Here is a 24,990-nt window from a genome sequence, read left to right on the forward strand (position 1 = left end):
TCAGTCAAGCCCAGTAGGCAAAGCACACTCAAGTTACTCCAACACAGCTTCATAAATTAAGATTATCTTGTAAAGATAAAAAAAGCCTTGTTGTTTTGCAGTGATAGGTAGTTTTTAATAATTTCACACTATTTCTCTTTCAAAAGTGCTGTTATTCTCGACTTCTAGTTCACTTTTGTTTTTCTTGCTCAGAAGAGAACAAAGAAATTTTATTTGCAATAGCAAATGTATGCTACTGTCTAAGTCTAGAAAAATATAATCCATAGGTGACAGTTCATCACTTCAAGAAAGGATTTCAAGTAGAGATTAAAACTAGCTGAGAAAAAACATTGCAAGAGGAACCCCAAGACTACATGAGGAACGCCACTGGGTTTCCACTTTTTGCTTGATTTGTTCCTACATCAATGCTCCCAAGAGTTCATCGGAAAAGGTGAACCAAGTATCTGAACCACATGAAGTCTTCCTTCTCCAATTACTGCCACGTGCCTTTGTGAAACACCAACCACTGCTTTCCAGTTTTGTTTTTTTTCCCAAGGAGAACAAGCAAAGATCCACTTTTCCTTTGTCCTGCTTATGAAATGAGTTTTACCGCAGTAGACAAAAGCATCTGAAATGTAGCAAGTGCTCAGGAGACAGAAGATGTGGACCAGTGAACAAGAGGTGTGAGAGTACTAAAACATCAGTGAGGTGCTCTGCCTGGGGGCAAATACTTGTGCAAGTCACTCTGGTCCCAGGGAGTCAAAGGACATTTGACAAAGCCACAACTTCACTAAAACCAGGGGGATGAACAGAAACTGAAGTGCAAGCATTCATCTAATTCTTAGCTACTGCAAGAATATGGATGCAACAAAAACTAAAAGGCAGGGGAAAAAAAAAAAACTAAGGCAATTTGAGTGCAATAAAACATTAAGTCAAAGGAAAATATTTTGCAACAATTTTAATCTCAAGATTCTTCCAATCTGCAAAAGCCCAAACTTGAAGTATGCGTTTTAAGTGGACAAAAAGGCTGACCCTGCAGTTTTAATCAGCAAATGTCTATTGTGTTCCACAAAGAATAATCTGACATTCCTGAATTAGTCAGAAATGACAACTAGGCATTCAACTGAAGAAATACTGAAAATCTCTTAATAATTTGATTCAGTATTTTGGTCATAGCCCAGAATGGGTCTTTTTTATTGTGATGTAAAAACTTCATGGTGTAGAAATCCTGATGATGTAGCTACACACAAAACAGCTTCAATACAATTCACTTCAAAATAAGATTCACGGATGCACATCACATACAGCATTGATGCTTTAAGTGTAAAGAAAGAACTGTACACATTAAAGTGCTTACTGATTTTAGGGAGAACTACCTGTATGCAGTCCAAAACAGCACTCAACCTTTAAGGATACTGAAATCAAATTAATGAAGAACAAATCTCAGTCTAACTTCAGACCAGGAATCAGGTTGAAAGACAAGTAATCAAAGAGACACAGTTTTCCAAGTAATATAAATGGTACAAAAGTTAAGTGAGCTTTACAATTACAATAATTTCAAATTCAAGGGTGCAAACAGACTTGTAATGGCCATTCCATAAACTTCTGTGCATTCAACAAGAAAATACAAGCAAAAAGTATAGTAGCACATGGTGGAATAGAACAAGAACAGAACAGAAATTTTAGCTTGCAGCTTTGCAATCCTCTGAGTTACATACTTGTGTCACAGTAACAATCATGCAGGATAGATGCAGGTACTTAAACAGCACAGTTTCTACAAAGTGACCCTCACTTCTTAAGCTGATGCTCTTGATCTTCTAAAAAAGGAACTGCAGCAACTTGGTGGACACGCAAATGAAATGGTGCATGTCAGACACTTAGCTCTCCAACAGATTTTTCATATCAGTGAATCCATCCGGATTTCCAAACTTGTTTAAAAGGAAGAGTAGAACTTGTTTATGCTTTTCAAGCTGTGGAAAAAGCAGAAAGAGTTAGAAGTATACCATTCTGGTTTTTCTTTTATTTTTAACTGCTGATTTCAGATCAGGGTAGATCTTAATACAACAAACTCAGCTAAGCACCATATCAATTCAATAAATATATTTAGTTCCTTTCTGTTGTAAAATCTTCTGGAGGGGGAAAAAACAACAGAATTGTAACTGACTTCTTGTCCATGTATGTGTTCCTCCTCCTTTCCTTTCTCCTGAAGCAGCTTCCTCAAACCAAATTGATTAAATACTCAAATTAAGATTGAAATCAGCATCTTAAATTAGGCAACAGAGGAAATACCACTCCTGAAACTTCAAACTCTAAAAAATGAAGTAAGAGCTGTTTGTGGGGCAAAGTACAGACTAATGAAGTCTGTGTGCTCTAAACACCGTCCTCCCTCAGCTTCAGAGTGCTCTAATTACTACTGTATATAAAAAAACCCAGAGAAAAAGTGTCAGGATACATTTCATGAAACTTCCATGTTTCAGTAGCTATTACTCCTCCTACTCCCATTTTCTTCCTACACAGGGTTTCTTTTGAACTCTGGAAACATTAAAAAGAAAGTATTGCTTGGAGTGAATCTTACTTGCACTTTTAATTCCGTGCAGCAGCAGCTGGTCTCGCCTCCGTTACCTACAAAAACCAAAGTGAATGAGCAAAATACACACGTACATTCCTTCCCTAATTTAAGAGGTAACATGTAGCATTGTCCAGGATTTTTAGAAGAGAAAGTCATTTAGCCACCCCCTGTGCTTACAAGCCCTTCAGAATAAGTAAACTGAAGTAATCAAGCTAAAGTATGTACCTTGATGTGCAGGGTGCGAGTTTTCAGCACTGCAGGACCTGACCAAACCCTCCTTTAGCAGTTTGTCAGCTACATTCACAGAACCATTGTCAAACTGTTTCTCCACTGTGACTAAGTTAACATTTCCATTAATCCCTTTCACTGTAATTGTGACATATTGCTTCAATAATAGTTTTTTCAACTTGTCAAGCACTAATGGAGACCACTCAGCTTTCTCTATCCCTGCAAAAAAAGGAAAATCAAGTTTGTTGTATAAATAATTCCTTTAAGCTCTAACTTGAATCGTACGTACATGTTTTGGAAAATATTATGCTAAATTTTCCTAATACAAATAGCTTAAATTCTAGACATGATGAACTAAAATCATGTTTTCTAAACCAGCTTTTACCATGTTTACCAATATACAATTTCAGAAGATCATCATTTTGTTTACCAGTATTAAGGAATGAACACCACCACCTGTTCTGGTGGTATAATTTATAATGTTATTATTATTATGTTATAATTATATGAAATTTATAATGTTCAAGAAAACCAGTCAGGGGTTTTTGGGGTGGGGTTTTTTTTGCTTATTTTGGGGAGGCTTTTTTACCTGCAAGTGAACATGTAATTGTCTGAAAAGGCAGCTTCAAATAGGAATCTGTGATTGGCAGCACCTTTGAAAGGGGTAAAGTTTCTGTGCTGCCATAGTCTCCATACAGTACTTTCACTGCAGCTTGGGAAACTTCCAGAACAACAGCCCTGTACCAATTGCCATTGCCTGAAAAGATTGGGACAAGAATGGTCATGTCTGAAGAATCATCTTATAAACACAGTTTATCCTGAGAATAAGAAACCATAGAGTTTTCCAGAAATTTTTAAATACTGTGGTGGATATATAAAAGGCCAATTGACAAGAAGCACAGTTAAGAGATCCATAAGCACTTTCAAGTTGTTTTTCCTTTGTCTAAAGCAAAAATGAAAGCTGTGTTTTACACTGGCCAAGGAAATGGAAGGACAAACGATTGTCTCACCTGAAAACTGAGCACAACAGGCTTCACCCAGTTTTGGTAGGAAGGGCTCTTTGTTACAAGATCTACAATAGTCTTCCAGTGAAATCAGCTCCTTAAGGAGCTTCTTTTGACCTAGAGAAAAAACCCACATTCACTAACCACATCTCAGTACAATGAAGAGCATACTTAAGCCCTCCTGCTCCCACCTTTGATATAAAATATAATTTTTTTATATTTTCCTACTGTCCAAGATACATTTCCACACAGTTCAGTTCACCACACACATTCATTTTATTAACTAGCTTGTAACAGTGACTTCTTACTGCTACTAGGAGCAATGAACACTTTTTCTTACCTTTATTTGGAGCTGGTACAGCATAGAACAAATTTGGGCTTACAACTTCTGTTACCCAGACAGACATGGTTTCATCTACAGCCAATTCAATTGACTTCCAGTGCCCAACTGAGGTTGCTAATAGAAATAGCAAGAAAATGCAATGTTATCACTGTCCACCAAGCATACATACATTTTAAGGAAGTGTTATTTGATATTTAGAATAAGTTTTTCAATTTCAGACACAAATACATTATCTTCCCTTCAGGAAGACAAATCTAAACCAAGATAAATTATCCTAACTTTGCTGTTCATAAACTGTTGGCATATAAAAATAGCTCAAGTAAAAAACACCTCAGAAAAAATAAGATCCTGAAAAGCAAACATGAGAAAAGTTTCAGTCATAGAAAACTTCTAATTCTCTGATTCCCACAGAGTCAAACAACATTCATTTGAGACAAACACAGCTATTTTTACCTTTCTCTTTCTGTCTGTAATGCCACCTGCAGGGCAGCTGGTGTTCAACTGTAAAAACTGACAATATAACCAAAACTATGCATTGATATTAATTGTAGTTAAAAAAGAAAATAACAGTTAAAGATTGGAATACTGAAAATTCTTTTTAAATCTAAAAGTTAACATTCCTTTAATTACCTTTTTGGTCAACAGACTTGTCTGGGAACTTATTTTTATCTCGTAGAACTTCTTTTACAACCAGATTTTCTGAAGTTAGTATCTCATTGATCGTTTTTGGACAATCTGTGGAATTGTCAGTAAGCACTACACCTGCCCCATCCTCAGAAATAGAAGTTACTGTGGCTTGAAGCTCTAAGCCTGAAGTGTACATATGAAATCTTTTTGTAGCTTCTGGATTCCATTTGCTATTTCCAGGCTTTATACCTAGGAAGTAAAATAACTGTTAAAATATCTCCCTTCATTAATATTAGTTTTCCTCAGCATTATAATTTCCTTTAAAAAATTTCTTTAGAGCATACCCTGAAATATCAAGGCCACTTTTACTATCCTAGGGCAACACATTGTCCTTCACCCTGTTAACTGCTCTCCCTCTTCCTCCTTTTTTCTAAATGCCAACATTTCCTCAGGACTCCCAAGTTTCATCTTCTATATTTTATGATTCAACCAAGTAAATCCTTAGCACAAACAACACCAGTAAAACTGTTTTTGAATCAGTATAATCAGACCTTTTTATCAAAGAAGCAGACAAAACCTATGTGTTTTAAGAGTGGGTGGGTGGGGGAACAGCAAAAGACACTTGAACAAAATGAGGTTTTGAGCTTATTCCTGTTTCCACATTTTTCATTTTTAAACGAAGCAGACAACATCAGAAAGAAAGAAAAATTCTGCAGAATTTTGAATGGTGTGGAAAAGGAATTTGCAGAGCATTGAGAAACAGCCAAATACAAGTACAAATACAAGTACAGTGCCAAATGAAAGAGAACTGAAAGGCCAACTTGCTTCATTAAAACAGATTAGCTCCCTTGCCTTCAAAAACTTTGAGCAGTAAAGTTGAACAAAAGCACATTTACTCCTAGTAGGGCAACAACCAAAAACCAGAAAGCACTACAGGATGACGCAGTGCTAAACAAGCACCCTTTGACCAGTGAAGTAGTAAGTGAAATCCATGGAGATCACTCCAGAGAATTGGCAGGAGTTCAGAGAAGTGAAAGCAAACAAACAAATCCAAAACTACAGAATTACAGAGCTCTGCAGAGTATTCCCTGACACCACCTCCTTCCCCCAAAGCAGCAAGTCTCTAAAAGCAAGAGCCCTTGTAAGAGAAAGTTCACAGGATTCACCTGAGAGCCAGCATTTAATGGCTTGAAATGGAAGTTTCAGGAACGAGGATGAGATCTGGCGGATATTATCCAGTAGTACCTCCTCAGTATTTCCATAGTCCACAAAGCTCACTCGAACACTCCCATCTGAAGTGACATTTTGCACCACCCCACGGTACCAGTTACCATCCTCTAATTTTAGAGAAGATTAAAGAAAAGATTAATAATTACTTCACAAATTTGCTAAGTTTACCAGCCTTCACTTGTTAGTAAATAAAAAAAATTCTTTGCTGTCCTCTGCCAATGTAAACTATCAGCTAATTTTTAATGCTCACCCTATAAAAACAAAAGCATTTTAAGTCTGTTACTTGCCAGAGTAGAAAGCACAGCAAAGGTCTCCAATCTCAGGCTCAAAAACATCTGGAGGTGTTTTCTGACAGTATTCAGACAACGATTTGTTAAGTGAGTTTAGAGCAAGTAACTCTGAAAAAACAAGATGAGATCAGTGAAATGAGCTGACTTAAATTTTATCAATGCTGTTCACTCTACAGTTTCCTTGTTAACTTTCAAATGCATTCCTTGACTATGTAAGTCAATGAACAAACATCCCTCACTTTTTAAGAGCTACCCCATATTTTTTGTTTGAATGCCTTTAGCTCCCTCTTCAGCCACTGAATTTTGTCACATTCCTTTTCTAGCACTTAAAAGGCCAGTGGCAATCAGAAGTCTTTATACAGGCTTCTGATAGAGAAACAAGACTACTTTTTAACTAATCCAATAGGAAGTCACATCTCAATGGCTGCACTTTCATTATTAGATCTCTTTAAGTTTTTATAAATTACAAGAGCGTACTAGAAGAGAGCTTCAGTAAACACTGTCTTGGCACAGGGAACATTTCTCTTATTTGCTTTTATTAACAGAATCAATAAATCATGAAGGGTGGAAAAGACCTTCAAGATCATTTAGTCCAACCATTAAGCCAGCACCACCATTATCACCCCTAAGTACCATATCCAGATGCCTCTTGCACACTTCCAGAGGCAAGAACTCTACCACCTTCCTGGAAAACTTATTCCAATGCCTGGCCACTCTTCCAGTGAAATAAAATTTAAGATATCCTTTGGCTAGGTTATGGTAACTCTTTCACTCTCCTCTACTGCTTATCTTCAACATTTTCAGATTTCAATACCATGATCCAATTTCTTTGTCACTCCACTTGTATTCTTAGATAAAAACTCCAGAGGAAAGCCTTCGTGCTGTAAGCTGACTTGACATAGTAGTTCATTAGAACGATAATAAATGACAAATCAGAAAGAATTAAGCTGAATAAACTTACCATGGCTGTTTGAAATCTGACAGTAGAATTCTCCAGGATTGTACATTGTACATACTATGACGCTGAGTGTTTGGTTAAGAGTTAATTTAATCCACTTGCACATTCCTTTGTTCGTTGTGTCCTCTAGAGAGGACAGAGAAAAGCACAGAATTAAAAGAAATTAAAGTAACTTTTACAGGAAAAAAAAAATAATCCCAAATGCTTATTCCCATCCTCGAATTTCTTGTTATAAACTGTCCAACAGACTAATTACCAGTGAGAGCCTCTTTGCAGACTAAAACCAAGTAAGAAAAGCATGCCAGCTGTTTAATGCATTTCTTCATTATCAAAAAGAGCAAGCCATAGATAAGAGGGAAGAGTAACCACACAGAAAGGTAAAGACTAGTTGGCAACAGCCTGGGCAAGAGGGACACTGGGGAACCTTGGTTCCTGCAAACTGGGTAGGGAGCATAGAAGAGGGAAACTACTGTCACCAAGGCTACTGGAAACAGTCTAAGGAGGAAGAGCAAAAAAGATTACTAGAAAGACTGGTTACAGAAATTTACACTGTATATTATACTCAGGCACCTGAAAGAAGCTTATGGACTTGTGAAGGCTGGACTTGATGAGCCAGACTGAAAAGTTTACTAGACAAGAGCTTGCATTCTCTGTGCCCACTCTAGCAGGAGGTTAAATAATGCCAGTGCAGCAAGACGTGTTCATACTCACCATTGGCTTGCTCAACATCACTCCCTCTGGCTGCTGGTAGGGCCATGCTCAGTTTCTCAGCTGCCCAGCCTTCCTTGATGAGAAGGCTTGATATATTTACTGCTGGGGTACCTGATGCATCTGTAAGCTCCACCACAGATCCAGAACTCTCTTTATCCACTACTTTTACTGTCAACACTTTGTCTTTCACCAGACTTTTCATGTAAGAAATACCTTCTGAGGTCCATGTTCCCAAGGGTGGCTTTACACCTAGAAAGTCACATAGTATGGAAAGGTTTGAGGTCAGTCCAACTCTCATCAATGTGTGGACAGGTAAAACAACTGCCAGTACATTCTGAAATATTTGTCACATCTTGTAGATATGCCATGAAAGTTAAGAATTCTGGAAATAATGCCTACCATTACCTCCATCCTTCCCCATGTTTCAATGTGAGATAACTACAGGTGTGATGGTTATGTAATACCACTTGTTGTTCCCCTGTCTAGTTTGAAACTTTCATACCTGCCAGGCTACATCTTATGGCTTGAGCTGGCAAGTCCATTAAGCTTGGAATTATAGGATGAAGTCTGGTCAGTGGAAGAGAGTCAGAATTACCATAATCCATATAGTCCACTAAAACTGTGTCTTCAGAAGCATAAGCTGTAACAGCAGCACGATACCAAAGGTTGTCTTCTAGAAAGGAAGATACAGACGTAATGTCTGAGAACACAATTTTATTTTTTTTGACAGGCCAATATAAAAATACATCCATCCCAGAACAGCTCAGGACTACCAGGTGTTGGCTAAGTAGCATTTTGAGAAGCAGTCTATCAGAGCAGCATCATTACATATAATCCCATTTGTTCTGTGCTTCTTTTGGGGACTGAAATGTCAAAGATATACTTATTTCCAACCCTGGGGAAATAGTACTTAGCAACATAAAAAACACAAATTTTCCATTCTATTCTAAATAATCTGAATCCAGTATTAAGAGTTTGCTCAATAAAGGGACATTTTAAATTTGGTATTTTACAGATATCGTTTTTAAATCACTACCAAGCATTATCCACAGCCAAAAACAAAAACCAAAACACTCTATATGAAACATTTCTGAACATAATTACAAAATGCATCTTTTTGGTAATAAATTTAAGTGACATAACTTAGTATTTGCACTCCATTTTTACCTGTGAACTGGGCACAGCACACATTGCCAGCAGCAGGACGGAAAGATGGACTACTGGGAAATTTGTCACAGTATTCATTAAGAGATGCTTCAAGCTCAGCAAGTTGACCTGATGTTAAAACACATAGGGTTTGGAACACAGCCTGTCTTGCAACCATTGTAAAATAATTAAGCTCAAAGCCTGGAAGAACATCTTGTAACCTAATGGAGATTATTTCAAATGTTTAGCATTGATCAGACTAGGGCTCCTCAATCATTAACATCCAAGAGAGAGCCCTCATGTGTGTCAGGGAACAGACAGGGAAAACCAGTGATGGATTTTTTCAGCAAAGTGACAAAGTTGATGCCAGTGCAAATTGAAAGCAAGCTAGTGGAGGCATGCCAAGAAGAAACCAAGGAAGACAGCTCTTCCAACAACAGGCAGATGATGAGGTAGGCCACTTCTTCCCAAAGGACACAATTTGCTACTTATTACCCAGAATGAAAAGGCTGCACATGGAGACAGATGAAAAAATCACCTTCCTCCAGCCACTGCGTACCAAAGAGAAAAATGCCTAGGAAAAATACTAGGAATTCTACATCCCATTTCCAACCCATCACTTACGGGCATTTTGCATCCGCTGACAAAAAAAGGTGTCAGGATTTTTAATGTGAGAAACCACACCAGAAAATTCATCTCCGATACTTAAAGAGACAAACTTGGCAACTGAATCAGCACAGTGAGAGAAGTCTTCATCCTTGGGGAATTTTTTTTCACTTCCCTTTGAATGGTTTTCTGATACTGCACATAAAAAAGAAAAAACGGTTGCCAATCAAAAGCTAGCTGACTTCGAAAATATAAACATACTGAAATAGTTTATTCTTTCTATTGATACTTTGGATTTTGATGGCTCCTGTCCTATTATGAAATTAATGCTCACATAATAACCACTATACAAATGTTATGTACTATTTAAATATATATGAGCTAATGCCAGTAGTGACCTGAAGGAAGCTCCATTAGCCAACATTTTTAAGTCTAGAGTGATGCTAGTGAGCAGATAGAATATTATGCAGCCCAGAAGGACTTAAAGTTCCCCAAGTTCAGTTTGATTTGCTTGCTTACCGTTTGGAGAGTCTCCTTTGGCATCACATCCTGAAGTTAAAGGAGGCTTCATTTCTAAGGGAACTTTATTTAGGCAATCTTCTAAAATACAGATACAAGAATAAACGATTTATCATACAAAATAGCCATCAGCTAGTTTCACTTCAGAACCACCCCCTGAGCCAGATCTATATCCCTATCACAAGGTGAGCATGTTCTACTTATTTGTTCAGCACTTAATGTTTAAAATGCAAAACAAAGGTAATTTCAGAGCAGCTCAACTACTTGAGTTCTCTGAGCACATTCACAGCTCCAAGACTGTCTGACTTCATAAAATGAGCAAAGCAGTAACAATCAACATTTACCTGCAGCCCCTAAAGACTGTGGGCTGAAAAACTGATCATAGCTTTTCAGACACAAGGATTCGTAACTTACCTCATTATTTACACCACTGAGTATGGAATGATTTAGTTGAGATGTCTTTGTAAATTCGGGTTTCTCAGCTATTACATACTCCATACCTGATGCATGAAGCCGTAGTCCTAACTTTCAATACCATTATGTTGCTTTGATTTTTTTAGTTTTCTGATGTTTGCATTTTTTGTAGTGGAGTTTCTCACGTTTCATGTAAGCTTAGCAAGGTATTTCAGGCACTGACATTTTATGGAAAGGTGAAATAAAGTAGAATTGAAAAAAAAAAGTCAAGGGAGTGGTTGGGAAAGTGACAAGAGGGAGGAGGGCAAAAGAAAAAACACTCATCTTTTACAGGTGTTAGGGAGGGCTGTTTATTGTGGTAGGATTTTTACCCACACAATCAAGCACTTACGAGAATCTGGAAGAACAACATCTACAGCAAAACTCAACCTCACTTCCTCCTGTAATATATCAACACCAGTTAGTGAATAGTGCTTTCTCATGAGCTGTGGAAAAAAAAGCTGGCAATGCCTACATCACATCCTTCTCCTTTTGGAACATAATGGGAAAAGAAACACTTAATGGACTGGAAATAATTATAATTGGAACAAGAGGGGATAGTAGATTATTTCCCCCTAAGTGACTAAATAATTAAGGCCTTCAGAAATATTGCCTTGCATATTAAAGCTGCTTCAAGTGGGGCTTGAAGTGCAATCAATTCAACTACCTTCTGCACTCTCTTCCAAAGAACTGGCAAATTAAGGTAAAAATAAAGAATCCCCAGAAGTTGAACTACCCTATTTAAAACAAGTACAAGTTATGTTTAATATGAAGCTGTTCAGCTGTAGCTCCTTAGAGTAAGGAAGTTAAGAAACACTGCAGAGATACACAGAACATCAATGAAGAACAAGACTCACACATTCTCCTGGAGACTCACACATTCACCTCCTCACACCTGTTTTACAGGACAACTCAGCTAAAATTCCCAGTTATAACATTCTCATAAATGAGAAGAAAAGAATTCCACCTGCTTTCCTGTAACCTTAACACCCCAGAGTAGATTACAGCTGCTGCTTTATCTGCTGGCATCCATTTTTAAAAAGTCTAATTTAATGTAACCCACCTTAATATCATTCAACATGCAATCTGAGCTCTCTTCTACAGAACTTTTGAGAGCTTCAAAAGGTGAACAAGATAAAAAAGCCCCTTTCATTCTTTGAAAATAAAGTGACTGCAAATTTTTTATTCATATTGTGCAACCATTTGGTAAAAGGGCCCTCACCATCAGTTGATCAGTTTCATTAGAACCCAGTCACAAGCACACACACAACAGGAACTAACAGGATGAGCTAACAGAAGTCCCATGACATGTAGCTTCCTTTCTAAATTCCTTCAAAAAGTTAAACAGATGAATAAGCTACTTCAAAGAAGTACATGACAAAGGAGTTCTACAGGCTAGCTGGAGGTTTGCAAACTTATTCACCTTCATAGATGTGATCCCAAGAAAACACAAAGAAAAATCAAATCCTGCAGAAGAGTTTATAGGAAAACTGGAAGAAATGTTTGGCTCAAAGTAAGATCAAGAGATTTCAACACATTACAAAGGAGAACTGTGTCATCTAGTTCCTTCCACAGCAAAGAACAACAGCTTACCTGCATCTGTTACTGTAAAATACATTAAATGTATTTCTCTAATAAATTTCCAAGGCTCTAGGTCAGCTCATGATTTTGACACAGAAACAAGACACCAGAAGTTTTCTGAATTGGACACAATACATCTGTATTCTAAGTGCTTCTAAGAGCTCTAGAAGTAACAATTTTCTGAATGCGTCCCCCAGTAACTTTTCGTTTGAAGCACTGATCTTTCTAAAAGGAGGAACTTGTTCATTTCCCATACAGGTTAAATGAAGCACACTGTCACTCACTCACAGCAGATCCATTCAAGACATAGTCAAAATCGTATTCCATACCTTAAGACAAACTTCTGTCTTGGATTTGCTATTACTTAAACTGTAATCAAAGAAAAACATGTCAACTTGAAGAACCGAAGACTGATAAGTAGCATTAATAATACAATCTACTTGCAAATAGATAAAAGGCTGTGCTCATAGTATGTGATTTTTGCCACCCCTTATTCCTCATTCACTATAATGCAGAATTACAAATAAGGTAATATGTAATAATGACAGGCATAAGATAATGCAGTTCTAGCCTAAGAATAAGCAGGACATTTTACTGTAACAGTGCCTTCCCATGGTCATTTATGTTGTAGTGGGAAGGACGTGGTCTTTCTGTGAAGATTATTTGGCAGAATTTCCAACAAACTTACTTCTGTTTAATGGGATCACAAACTACTCTGTGTGTTGGCCAGTCTTTTTTCTGACAATCTGCAGAGCAATAGTATGTTTGCAGACACTGTGAACATCTGAACTTCCCTAGAACAAACAAAAAAGATGAGAAGTCTGAGCAAAACACGTGTTGGAAGGAACAACTGTTTAAATAACTGCTTTACAAAAACAACTTCCCTGCAATTCTAAGCAAATAAAAATAGGCATTTGTATTCACATACAGCTATCAGACATTGTTGCCCCAAATGTCCCAAATTCCTTCTACTTCTTTTTTCAAGGAAAAAAACCCACGACTTTTGATAAGGAAATGCTGTCTTCTGCTTGTCAGTTCTGTTACTCCAACTATGTTCTGAACAGTCTGTACTTGTGTCTGAGAGTTAAAAATATACATCCATTTAAAGACATTCCTGAGCAAACCTGATTTAGTTTCACTGATAAATGTACTGTATGTCACAGACTACAGGACAGCACTTACCAAACAGACCACAACGACGGCAAGTGCCCCCTTTACGGGGTGGTACTAATAAACTCAAGAAACTCTTATCACAGTGAACAGAAAAGGCACCCTTGGAATATTGCCATTTCTTTGGCTTCCCATTTATCCAATTAGAATGTGACACCTGTGGAAGAAAAACTCAAAGTCATTCTTACTGGAAAGAAGCTGCCCGTTAGGGTAGAAATATTCTAATATACAAAAATATGACAAGAAAAAGAGACAAAACTTCTAAGTTCTAGAAGGAGAAATACATGCTGGTAATTCCTGCCATCTAGAAATGCTCAGAACACTTGGGGCAACTATAAAGTGAAATAACTCACAGTATTTTCTTTATCAGATGCAGCTATGCAGTTCTCTCTACCAGTTTTGTCTTCCATAGAACTTCCTAGAAGCAGAAGTATTTGCAAAAGGGATCTGATTAACAACGCTAACACATGCCTATGTTAAGGAATATTTGCAGGAAGAAACAAGGCTCTTGGCTACTCCTACTATTCTGCCAGCCCATTTGAGTGAATGGAGATGCCTGGACCATGACACACTCTGGAAGTCACTTGTTTTCATTCTGATACCACATTTGTTCAGTAATGCAATCAGTGGTATTATTAAAACAACAGTTTCACCTTTTGTGCTTATCACTCAATACTGAGAAACAAAACACTCTGAAAGCAGAGATTCTGACTTTCCAGTGAGTGCCTTATAAACCCTCTGACTTTTTCTTTACCAAACAATTTTTAGAAGACATTAAGCTAAGCCTGCATATCAGTATAGTAGGAACTCTCTTTATAAGTGGGCAACTCATCCAGCTACAAAGAATTTGTTTCTGTTCTAGGCTACACATGCCATTCGCATCTTGTCCCAGCCTGGCAGGCCTGTCGAAGGTCTCCACTGAGACAGCACAAAGCTTACGTGGCCTTTTTTTTCCCACCTGGAAGCAAGTTAATCCTGTAAACTCTGCCTGAACTACAACTCTTGCCTGACATGAAATCAAATTCCATGAGCTCTCCAGACCTAAGGTGTTTTTACATAAAGCTAGTTCAGATCTCCCAAAGTGAAGCCTTTCCCTCTCCCCCGCGTGGAGTAAGAGAACATGGATCAGACAGTACTGAGGCACTTAAGAAGCAAGAAACATTGCTGAAGGAACTCCAACTCCCACATATCAGTCCAAATTCCCTAACACTTCAATTATCCTGGTGGGTTTTTTTAGTTTCTGAGACATTTCAGCAGGCAGAAGTTTGGATAATTAGTAGCTGTATTTATAAGCTATACTCATACTAATGATGTACATCAATAATAAAGCATATACACAATCACAGAGGAATAAAATCAAGATACCTCTGTCAAGCTTAGGACAAAGTCTCTCTTTATTGCACTTGTGCTGCTGTTAAAACTTTCTGTACTGTTTCTACATTTGCCAAAAATACCCTCTACTGTTTGCTTACAAAATATTGGATTTTGTTAGATATTTCAGAAACTCAGCCTCAAAACTAAAAGTTTTCAACAGTAAGTTTGTACCTGTGACCCTGTTGCTTAAATCTGCATCTGCAACTTCATTATGTTGAAGATTAAGTGGTTCTGCCATCATGTAAAGGTTACCATTAGAGTATAACCAAAGGTGGCTGTGAGCCAGGTAACTGCAAAAGCATGGATTTAAAGATTAATTCAGGTAGGCACACAAATGAAAGCATTTTTGGGTCATATTCTGAAGATATATTTAAGCATTCACTTTGGAAGGCTAATTCTCTACCATCTATTTCTTCTATTTGCACAGCAAAACACTTTCTGCATTAAAGAACTCAACAATGAATACTGCAGATTGATGAAAATTCCTTTAGGAGAGGATCACACCGACAAACGGGAGTGACCATCAACACCTGCAGGTGAAGCTCGCTGTGTCACTGGAGGAGACACCTCGCTGTGCTTCTGTTAAAGAAGTTTTTAGTAATAAAAAGCACAGGCTGCACTCCTGGGCTCCTCACGCCCGGGAGCCTGAGGGGAGGCACTGCCCGAGGGGAAGCAGTGCCCTGGGCTCTGCTGAAAGGTGTCTTCAGCACCTGCCTTCCAAATGCTAAGACGCAATAGAATTGCTTTAAGTGAAAAGTATAGGAGAAAACAAACCAAAACGAAGCTGCTAATAAAGCAGAGTAGTCTTCGAAGCGACGCTGCGAACCAACTTCACCAGAAACGCGCTTTCAACAACGGCAACTAATTAAACAGGTGCTATTAAAATTAAGTCATTTTGAATAACTCAGAATAAAATTAGACAGCCCCGTCCCACGGCCTCCAGCCAAGCTCGCAGCCACCGCGCCACCTCCGGCCCTCTCTCCCTTCAGCAAAGCGCACACCCCGGGCCGGCCCCGGCTCCTTTCCCGGGGGAAAGCGAAGAGACCACCGCCCGCCCCTCTCTCCCCGCAGAGCAGCGCTCACCCCGGGCCGGCCCCAGCCCCTGTATCCCCGCAGAGCAGCGCTCACCCCGGGCCGGCCCCTGCCCCTGTATCCCCGCAGAGCAGCGCTCACCCCGGGCCGGCCCCTGCCCCTGTATCCCCGCAGAGCAGCGCTCACCCCGGGCCGGCCCCTGCCCCTGTATCCCCGCAGAGCAGCGCTCACCCCGGGCCGGCCCCTGCCCCTGTATCCCCGCAGAGCAGCGCTCACCCCGGGCCGGCCCCAGCCCCTGTATCCCCGCAGAGCAGCGCTCACCCCGGGCCGGCCCCTGCCCCTGTATCCCCGCAGAGCAGCGCTCACCCCGGGCCGGCCCCTGCCCCTGTATCCCCGCAGAGCAGCGCTCACCCCGGGCCGGCCCCTGCCCCTGTATCCCCGCAGAGCAGCGCTCACCCCGGGCCGGCCCCTGCCCCTGTATCCCCGCAGAGCAGCGCTCACCCCGGGCCGGCCCCTGCCCCTGTATCCCCGCAGAGCAGCGCTCACCCCGGGCCGGCCCCTGCCCCTGTATCCCCGCAGAGCAGCGCTCACCCCGGGCCGGCCCCTGCCCCTGTATCCCCGCAGAGCAGCGCTCACCCCGGGCCGGCCCCTGCCCCTGTATCCCCGCAGAGCAGCGCTCACCCCGGGCCGGCCCCTGCCCCTGTATCCCCGCAGAGCAGCGCTCACCCCGGGCCGGCCCCTGCCCCTGTATCCCCGCAGAGCAGCGCTCACCCCGGTCTCCTCCCCGCCGTCCGCGCCGCCCCACGCGGGCAGCAGGGCCGGCCGCTCACTCGAGGCGCACGGGCGGGAAGAGAGGAAGCAGCCGCCCCCGGAGGCCAGGCCCGTCTCCAGCCGGGGCCGGCGGGTCCGGGCCGCCCATCCCGCCCCGCCCAGGCGGGACCCCCGACCCTCAGGGGCGGAGCGGGGCGTGTGCTGCCCGGCCGCTCGCTGCGCCGCCATCGCGGCCCGGGAGGAGGGAGGAAGGTCGGAGGGGTCTTCTACTAATCCAGGTTACTTCGAGCTCCGTTAGGCCTGGCCTTGAGCCCTTCCAGGAATGGGGCATCCACAACTTCTCTAGGCAACCTGTGCCAGCACCTCGCAAAGGGTTTCTTCCCAATATCTAATCTAAACCCGTCCTCTCTCAGTTTGAAGCCATTTTCCCGAGTCCGATCGCAACATGCCCTTGTAAAAAGTCCCTCTTCAACTCTCTTGTACCTTTAGGTACTGGAAGGTGCTCTGAGGTCTCCCCAGAGACTTCTCCAGGATGAACAACTCCAGTTCCCGGCCTGACCCTATAGCTGAGGCGCTCCAGGCCTCTGAGCATCCTTGTGGACATAATTACCCACAGCTGAACCAGTAACGCAAGTTTATTTCATACAAGTTCAGGAAATGGCTGTGGGAGCTATGCAAAAAGCTGAGATTTGATACATAAAATCGATGCATTTGTATTTTAAAGTATTTGAATTTTGCCCTGCAGCCGAGAACATACATCACTTCATCTCCCATTTCCAACCTATTCTCATTTTCCTTTGTCCTTTTTTCCTCTTTCTCTTCTGTACAAGGTGTTTTTCCCTTTTCTTCAACTTTTGTTTCCCACCTCCATGTCTCTATCTTCATGGGAAAATACACTTCATCCTCAAGACTGCTGCAGGTTTATGCTGCTAGTCAGACGTGATCTCAGGTGTTCCCAATGCCGTGCAATTAAGCTTTCACCAAAAACTAAATTAATCTGATCTATTTTAGTGCCTAAATTGTTGTACTTATTATTGAAGTGCAGAAAATCACTGATGGATTTTATTGTTACATGTTCTGTACAGCAGGGAATAATTATCTCTGTTCACAGAGAAGTAGCTGAAGCATAGCTATTTTGCCTTAAGTCATTTGGCATCTGGCTGTGACAGTGTTTCAGTCTAAATCATCTGTATTTAAGTCTAGGATCCTGTCTGCTAAACTAAGCATTCTCAAAAGTGAAAAACACATCTGAGGACTGCTGAGTTTTCTCTCAGTGCTTTAGATACCGCCTACTAAAGTCAGAGGAAAGGCTTCTCCTGGCTTACATGAACCTCCAGCCCCTAGCTCTAGCCTGAGCAGAAGCTGAGTGGATCAGAGGCTGCTCTTACAATGAGAAGGAAAATTAGGTGGGATTTGGTGGGATGTGGTGGGATTTCAAGAAATCGACTTGCCAAAGCACTCAGCATTGCATATCAGAGTAGGCACACTTGTTATGTGGGAGATTGCGAGGAGACAGGGCAATCATGATCCTGCCGCCTTCATCATCTCCCTGCCCCTTGTCCCTCTGTCCCTAAGATTAGCCCAGTAATCTTCATGCCTAGGAAGAACTAAGAAGTAAGGCACTAAGAAGTACTTCTCTGTCATTCAAACATCTTAAAAAAAAAAAAAATTAGGCTTTCTTCTAGCTTAAAACATCTAGACAAGGTGACCCAGCACCCTGTCCAGCTGAATCTTAAAATTGCCCAGTGCTGGGGAATCCACCACTTTCTTGGGAAGATTTTTCCAATGGCTGATTTTTCTTATTGCGAAGCATTTTACTCCTGTGTCTAACTGAAATCTCCCCAGAAGTGATTTGAATCCATTATCCTTTGTCTTTTCCATGGGAGTCCATATAAAAAAAAGGATTTTCTACCTTCTCTGTAGCCACCCTTTAAATACTGGGATGTGGTGCTAAAGCCTCCCCTGAGCGTTCTCTTCTGACAGCTGAGCAAGAACATTTCTCTCAGCTGTTCTTTCTATGTCAAGCTTCTCAAACCTTGATGTTCTTTGTGGCTCTTCTCCGGTCCCTCTCCAGCCTGTCTAAGTGTAGTAGTGACCAAAAGTGAACACAGCATTTCAGGTGTAGCCTGGCAAGCACTGAGTGGGGCAAATACTTCTTTATCTGTGCTGGTGATGCCCTTGTTGAGGCAGCCCGCATCCTGTTCACTCACGGTGAGCTGCTTGTCCACCAGGAACCCCAGGCCTCTTTACGCAGAGCTGCTCCTCAGATGGGTAGATACCAGCCTGTGCTGCACTTTGGGATTACATTTTTCCACGTGCAAGATGTTACACTTGACCTTGTTGAACTTAATAAGGCTCTTGTTAGCTCACTCTTCCAGCCTATCCAGGTGTCCCTGCAGGGTAACTGAGTGTCAGAGGTGACTGAGGAGACTGCTCTTAGCATGGAGGCTTATCAGGAGCGACATCCCAGGAGCTGCACCAGGCTGGTGTGACTGGCTTGCAATTGTTAGCAAGAGCTTTGGGCTTACTTATGTGTAGGTTCTGCAAAAACTGTGCCAGTGTCACTAACTCTAGGATCTAAATGCCTAGGAACCAGCTGAGATACCACCATGTGCTGCACGCTGAAAAAGGACAGTACGAGCAACATATAATGAAAATAATTTTTTCTAATTGTAACTTACTCAGAGCACTTGAGTGATCATAGTCACCCTTGGGATTTACCATGTACATTTTTACATGTGATGGTGGTGGCAAGCAGCTTCAGCAGAGATGCTGTCCTTACCTGACACATGGAGGGAAGATGGGGCTTTTTGAATGGTGCTCCCTGAAGACCCCTGGCAAACTGTTCTTGCTCAGAATAAAATAGTTACACAATGAAAGTGATTCCCAATGAAGAAAAGAATAACTCTTTATGTAATTTTACTACAATGTGAAATGCGGGAATCAATTCAGCCTGCAGTAATTACATTACAACAGACCAACCCTCTAATAAATACAGAAGATGGGATTTGGGCAAGCTGGACTCTGCTGCCAGCTCCTCCTCAGCAGTGCCAGACATGGCCCTTTGACATCAGTGGTCTCAGAGGAGTGTGGGGTATCACTCAGCACATCTGCTGTTTGAGCCATCTCATTGCTCTCCCTTACAGTGGAGTTGCTAACACTTCTTTAGTTGAAGGAGAAAACAGGTTTGTAAGCCCTTTCAGTGGGCAAAGCTATAGAAATACTCTGGATAATTAACAAATGTCATCTGGAAACTGAGCAATTAGATGAGCACTTCCTTTTCTTTTTCTTACATAACAAAGCACGAGCCAAAAGTCAGAACTACAACCTTTTGAATATGTGGGCCAAATTCTGCTTCTGCCTCTGCAATGCAGAGCTTGTCTGCAGCAGACAAGTCTGTTGTGTAGGACTGTCTGTCTTTCAGATGGTAAGTTCTCTCACTCAGGAATTGTTTTCCTCAGTATTTGTACATGCCAAATAAGAGCTATGGCTGGCTAATTAAGAGGTACAGTAATTCACTCTGATTTAACACGCATGTAAGTGGTTTGGGGAAGGTCTCTCTCTGTCACCTGTCATTATCATTCCCTAAGTATCTATGGCTGCCTCCTGGCTATAAGATACTCTCCAGATGAAAATTCAGCTTTAGCACAGGTATTATAAAAGTCAGGACTGTCAGCATCAGTTCTGGGACTAGAGCTCTGGGGAGTCCAGCTGAGTACAAAAAAATCCTTTTCTTCTGCCTTTAAGGAAGAACTCCACTAACCGGGCTCTATTTTCTTAACCTGATTTTAATCCTTCTCTAAAATATGTCCAGAATAAAAGGAAAAAATCAGATTAAATTCTACCAGGTCTGTTGGAACACACTAAACCACATACAGGTAACATCAGCGTGACTGCAGACAAAGTGTACAGCAAGGTAAAAACACAAATCTTAAAAAGACTGGGGCCAGAGTGTACTGATGTCTCTGCAGTTGTCTTTAAATAACTAGAAGACCAAATAAGAAAAGAAGCATTTGGGCACTGAAGTGACTGTGTTACAGAGCAGCAGTGTGAACTTTGCAGCTCAGCTGCAGAACAGCAGCAGTAGTGGCAAAGAACCCTTTCTGAAAGCAAAGCTGAGACTTGTGCTGCATGGCAATTAGCAAGTGAGTGTTGCATGGCACTGCTTTCTGAAACAACACGATTTTTACTTATCTCTGTTCCACACTTGATTTTTTATGTATTTTTAGCAAGATGGAATGCACAGCATAATTTGATCAAAGCAAGAGCTAGACACTTGCCTTTCAAGTGTTATTTGGAGGTTAAAGTTGAGAGCACAAGTGTTCTCTGCAACCTACTTCCATTTGTGCTTTCAAATTAATGTTTTTAAAGACATATGCCTTCATATGACTGACTCCTTTGCTGCTTTAGAGGTGATGGCTAGGACATTGTGTAGTTACCTGAAGCAGTATTCCCTTTCCCAAAATGATGGACATTGAAAGATTTATAGTTATGATAGCAGTGAAAGGTTTACAGATTGATTTTCCTCAAGATCCTGCTGTTGTTTTTAAGGATCAGTTAAAATGTTTTGTCCTGGTTTCAGTTGGGATAGAGTTAATTTTCTTCCTAGCAGCTGGTACAGAGCTGTGCTTTGGATTTAGGATGGGAACAATGTTGATAATACACTAAGGTTTTTAGTTGTTTCTAAATAGTGTTTACACTATTATCAAGGACTTTTCAGCTTCTCATACCCTGCCAGCAAGAAGCTGGTGGTGGGAGGGAGGGGGAAACACAGCTGGGACAGCTGATCCCAACTGGCCAGAGATGATTCCATACCAAATGGCATCACCCTTAGTACATAAACTGAGGAAAAGCTGACCAGGGGCCACAGTTTGGGAACTGTCTGGCCATCAGTCAGTAAGTGGTGAAGAATTGCATTGTACATCACTGGGTTTGTATATATTATCATGATTATTGTTTTATTTTCTGTCATATAAACTGTCTTTATCTTGACCCACAAGTTTGAGTCTTCCAGTTCTCTCTCCTGCCCTGCTGGAGAGGGCAGTGAGCCAGCAGCTTTGTGGGGCCTAGTTTCTGGCTGGGGTAAAGAACAGGGTTCAAGGAGCATTTTCCAGGACCCCCAGATTTGCAGTTGTGGGTCTGAAATTCCAAATACCTAGAAAGAATATGGAGAAAAAGAACTTGCTCTGAAATAACTCTCTCAGTTAATGTTTGTAAGTGAAGTTATGCAGCATATTCTACTTTGAAGGTCATCCGTGATACAAACTGAAGAAATCATCACTGGGTAGGTGATGGTTTTATTCATGTAGGTATGTGTATGCTTGTATATGTATATAAAAATAAATTAGCCAAAATAAAGGAACAATCTGATCTAATATCAAAGTTAGCCTTGCTATGAGTAGGGGATTGGACTAAATAATTTACTGAGGTCCCTTCCAACCTGAATTTTTCAGTAATTCTATCTTGCTTTTCTATCGTTATGTTGTTTTTTAGCTGAGCAGCTATAGCAATAGCAACTCATACAACTGCTTTCACTTAACAGCTTGTCTGCTAAGGTATTTTTTCAATTTATTAAATTTTATTAAATAAAATAGCATTTATGCCATGCTCTGGATTCCAAAAAGCTTTGTGTTCCACTGAAAGACTGCTGATTCCAGCACTGAAATGTAGACAGATTTTTGATGCCCAGCAAAATTTCCACTATTTTTTTTTTAATCCAGTCAGAATAAGGAATGAAGTCCCAGCAGGTGCTAAGTGAAGCTGTTTATTAACATTACTGGATTGACTCTTGCATGGCATGTGGGTGGAGAGGGTTGTGCAGGGGTTGGTTATGGAGAATGAGATGCTGTGTACTTAAGGAAGAAGAGTCTGTCATTAGTAGTTCACTGGATCTTGCAAAAAGGAGAGGCATCTTTGTAACCATCTTTCTGAAAACTGCTGGGGTGAAGAATCCCTCCTGCAAGGCAGCTGCTCAGGGCTGTGGTTTTAGATAGTGCCATGGAATGTCTGACATGAGACCCCTTGTTAACATATGTTTAAATAAGAAGAGAAAAAAAACCCCCAAACATCTAGATTGAACCAGTTTTTAGGCGCATGCTTGAAATGATCTTGTGTGAAATCACAGAATCAATTAGGTTGTAAAACACCTTTGAGATCATCGAGTCCAACCTCTGACCCAACGCCACCTTGTGAGCCAGAGCACGGCACTGAGTGCCACGTCCTGGCTTTCCTTAAAACACCTCCAGAGACGGTGACCCCACCACCTCCTCGTGCCGTCCGTTCCAGTGTCTGATCACCATTTCTGTGAAGAAATTCTTCCTGATGTCCACCCTAAGTGTCCCGTGGCGCAGAGCGCACTAATACCACAGCACTATGTTCTCTATCCTGCCGCTCGCAGCTTTCAGCACCGCCAGCGGATCGCGGGCTTTCGGGGCGCGGGTGGGAACGCGGCAGCAGCGCCAGGGCGAAGGAAGGCGGCGAGATGGGTTCCGCGACACCTGCTGGTCCCGGTGGCGGCCGCGATGGCCCGATCGCCCCCGGCCCGTCCCGAGAGGCAGCGCAGGAGCCCCAGGAGCCGCAGAGACCCCAGGCCCCTCAGGGACCCCAGGCCCCTCAGGGACCCCCGGTCCCGCAGGGCCCCGAGCCCCGCGGGGCTGGGCCGGCCCGGCCGCCCGGGGCTGCCCCGATGCCGATCCCGCCCCCGCCGGGCCCCGCCCGCCGCCGCCATCTTTGTTGATGTGTCAGCGCGGCGGGCCGGGCGGCCGGCGGGGAGCGGGGCCGGGCAGTGCCCGCCATGGCCGCGCTGCCGCCGCCGCCACTGCCACTGCCGCTGCCCGACTAATGACCGGGTGAGGGCCCGCGCCGCAACGAGGGCGGGCAGGGCGAGCGGGTGAGTGGATGCTCGGAGCCGGCGTCCCCCAGCCCCGCGGGCACTGCCGGGCTCCTGCAGGGGCCGGCGCGGGGCGGCCGAGGGCGCCGGCACTCGACGGGACGGGACGGGGCGGGCGCTGCCCGGCGGGCTCGGGGGGGCGGCGGCGCCGCCGATCCGCTTCGCTGTCGGTGGGCGATAAGCCCCGGGGGACGCGGCCGCGGGGGCGGGGGCAGGACGGGGGGGAGGCAGAATTCCCCGGGTGGCGGGGAAGTCTCCCCGTGCCGGTGGGGGCACTGGGCTGGCAGAGGTCGCGCCGGGGCCGTGGGCGAGGCGCGGGAGGAGGGAGCGGGGTGACAGCGGGGCCGGGGGTGAGGTCCTGCCATAGCAACTCCTCCCCGGGCAGGACCTCCGAGCGGGTAGCGCAGGCTGCTGTGCTGGCTCGCAGTCCCTTTGTTTCTGTACAGCTTTCTTCTCGGCGGTGTTAATCGGCTTGCGCTGTTTCATTGGCCGCGTGTTGGTGCTGCTGTATGGGTAAATAATTAGATAACGAAGCCCAGCAACTGTTATGAAGGTTATTTTTTAGAGCCGGCTGCGGTGTTGCGGTAGGGTACGTGTCCTTGTCTTTGCCGATAGTATTTGTAAAAGCTGTTTGCCCTTCTGGGTTTGAAAGAAGGACTTCAGCAAAATGGTTATGATGTAGGCTTGCAGGTTTTGGCTCTTGTCCCGGAAAATAGTCTGCACAGGTGAGTCTGGTACGTGTGTACTTCCAGCGAGACTCTGTGCAGACCAAAAGAGGATTTCTTAGGGAATTGAAATCTGTGTGTAAGATGAGAAGTATGACATTCAGGCTTTAGTGCTGGTTTGCTTTATCTTCTTGCAGAACTGCTTTTCAGAAGTTAAAATGTTGCAAGCAGAATACACTAAAAATCCAGGTATGGCCGCTGTCTCAGTATGTTTTGTTGTATAAGGAAATTGTTGAAGCTGTGAGCCAGAACTGTGTTTCGCTATGGGCAAGGAAATGTGATCAGTGGCTGCTGTGAATGCTTGTGTTGCCATTGACTTTAGGGAGGAGGTGGTTAAGCTCTGGAGATAAGAGAAACTGAAAGTATGAAGATGTTTCAGGAGGCTGCTAGATGACATTTGAAATGTCATTCATTTTATATATAAAAAAAGAACTAGTTCTCTATTACCGTTGAGCTCTTCTTTTTCTGAAAAATCTTCAATTATCTGCTCTTGCTTGGTTTTAAAACAGTATTTTTCTCTCATTTTATAAGATTGGATTTGGAGTTGCAGACAGATGTTTGTTGGCATTGTGATGTTCACTGTTTAGAACTGCTGAGAAAAGGACTGAAGAACCAAATACAGAGAATGGTTAATCTGGTCCTAATTAGCAGCTCTGTTGCTTAATGCTACCCGAAGCTAATACTGAATTTCCTGAAGCTGGCTTTTAAAAAAGCTATGAAAAATAGAAAGGCAGTGTTTTTCTGGATTTAAGAGTGTCATTAATTAGGCATGTTAAATTAGTAGA

The 24,990-nt window shown here is 42.4% G+C and overlaps 2 protein-coding genes across 8 annotated transcripts in view; one reads left to right on the top strand and one right to left on the bottom strand.

Moving 5' to 3' along the window:
- Nucleotides 1-76: 76 nt before the first annotated feature.
- On the bottom strand, nt 77-16,645 carry TDRD1 (tudor domain containing 1). Of its 5 annotated transcripts, none has more exons than XM_066190889.1 (22): nt 16,592-16,645; nt 14,960-15,664; nt 13,768-13,832; nt 13,427-13,571; nt 12,933-13,038; nt 12,574-12,613; nt 11,016-11,064; nt 10,211-10,291; nt 9,710-9,886; nt 9,107-9,214; nt 8,442-8,612; nt 7,940-8,188; nt 7,232-7,354; nt 6,268-6,378; nt 5,917-6,087; nt 4,754-4,999; nt 4,121-4,237; nt 3,787-3,897; nt 3,366-3,533; nt 2,774-2,995; nt 2,555-2,601; nt 77-1,949 (listed from the first exon to the last, which is right to left on the bottom strand). In XM_066190889.1, exons 2-22 carry the CDS (start codon nt 15,027-15,029, stop codon nt 1,857-1,859), a joined length of 2,670 nt encoding a protein of 889 aa, XP_066046986.1. In that variant the 5' UTR covers nt 15,030-15,664; nt 16,592-16,645; the 3' UTR covers nt 77-1,856. The 5 variants fall into 5 exon arrangements, with proteins under 5 accessions (XP_066046986.1, XP_066046988.1, XP_066046987.1 ...); XM_066190891.1 differs by having other exon boundaries at nt 14,960-15,078; nt 16,592-16,606; XM_066190890.1 differs by lacking the exon at nt 16,592-16,645 and having other exon boundaries at nt 14,960-15,078; nt 15,563-15,861.
- Nucleotides 16,646-23,320: 6,675 nt separating this feature from the next.
- Nucleotides 23,321-24,990, top strand: part of CCDC186 (coiled-coil domain containing 186) — a 35,740-nt gene continuing 34,070 nt past the window's right edge. For 2 of the 3 annotated variants that reach the window (XM_066190895.1, XM_066190897.1), the window contains exon 1: nt 23,321-23,480. The gene's annotated coding sequence lies outside the window, so the exon portion shown is untranslated. The remainder of the gene's footprint in view (nt 23,481-24,990) is intronic. The other variant, XM_066190896.1, reaches the window with a different exon arrangement.

Source organism: Chamaea fasciata, unplaced genomic scaffold, assembly GCF_029207755.1.
Source record: "Chamaea fasciata isolate MVZ Bird 193981 ecotype frontalis unplaced genomic scaffold, bChaFas1.0.hap1 SCAF_9, whole genome shotgun sequence".
NCBI classification, from domain to species: domain Eukaryota; kingdom Metazoa; phylum Chordata; class Aves; order Passeriformes; family Sylviidae; genus Chamaea; species Chamaea fasciata.

Excerpts from the sequence above, each read along its gene's own strand:
- TDRD1 (XM_066190889.1), bottom strand. The coding sequence starts at position 15,029 with ATGATGGCAGAACCACTTAATCTTCAACATAATGAAGTTGCAGATGCA. Across the intron at positions 13,572-13,767 it reads CATCTGATAAAGAAAATACT|GTGTCACATTCTAATTGGAT; the intron begins GTGAGTTATTTC and ends TTTCTTCCACAG. Across the intron at positions 8,189-8,441 it reads CATAAGATGTAGCCTGGCAG|GTGTAAAGCCACCCTTGGGA; the intron begins GTATGAAAGTTT and ends GTGACTTTCTAG.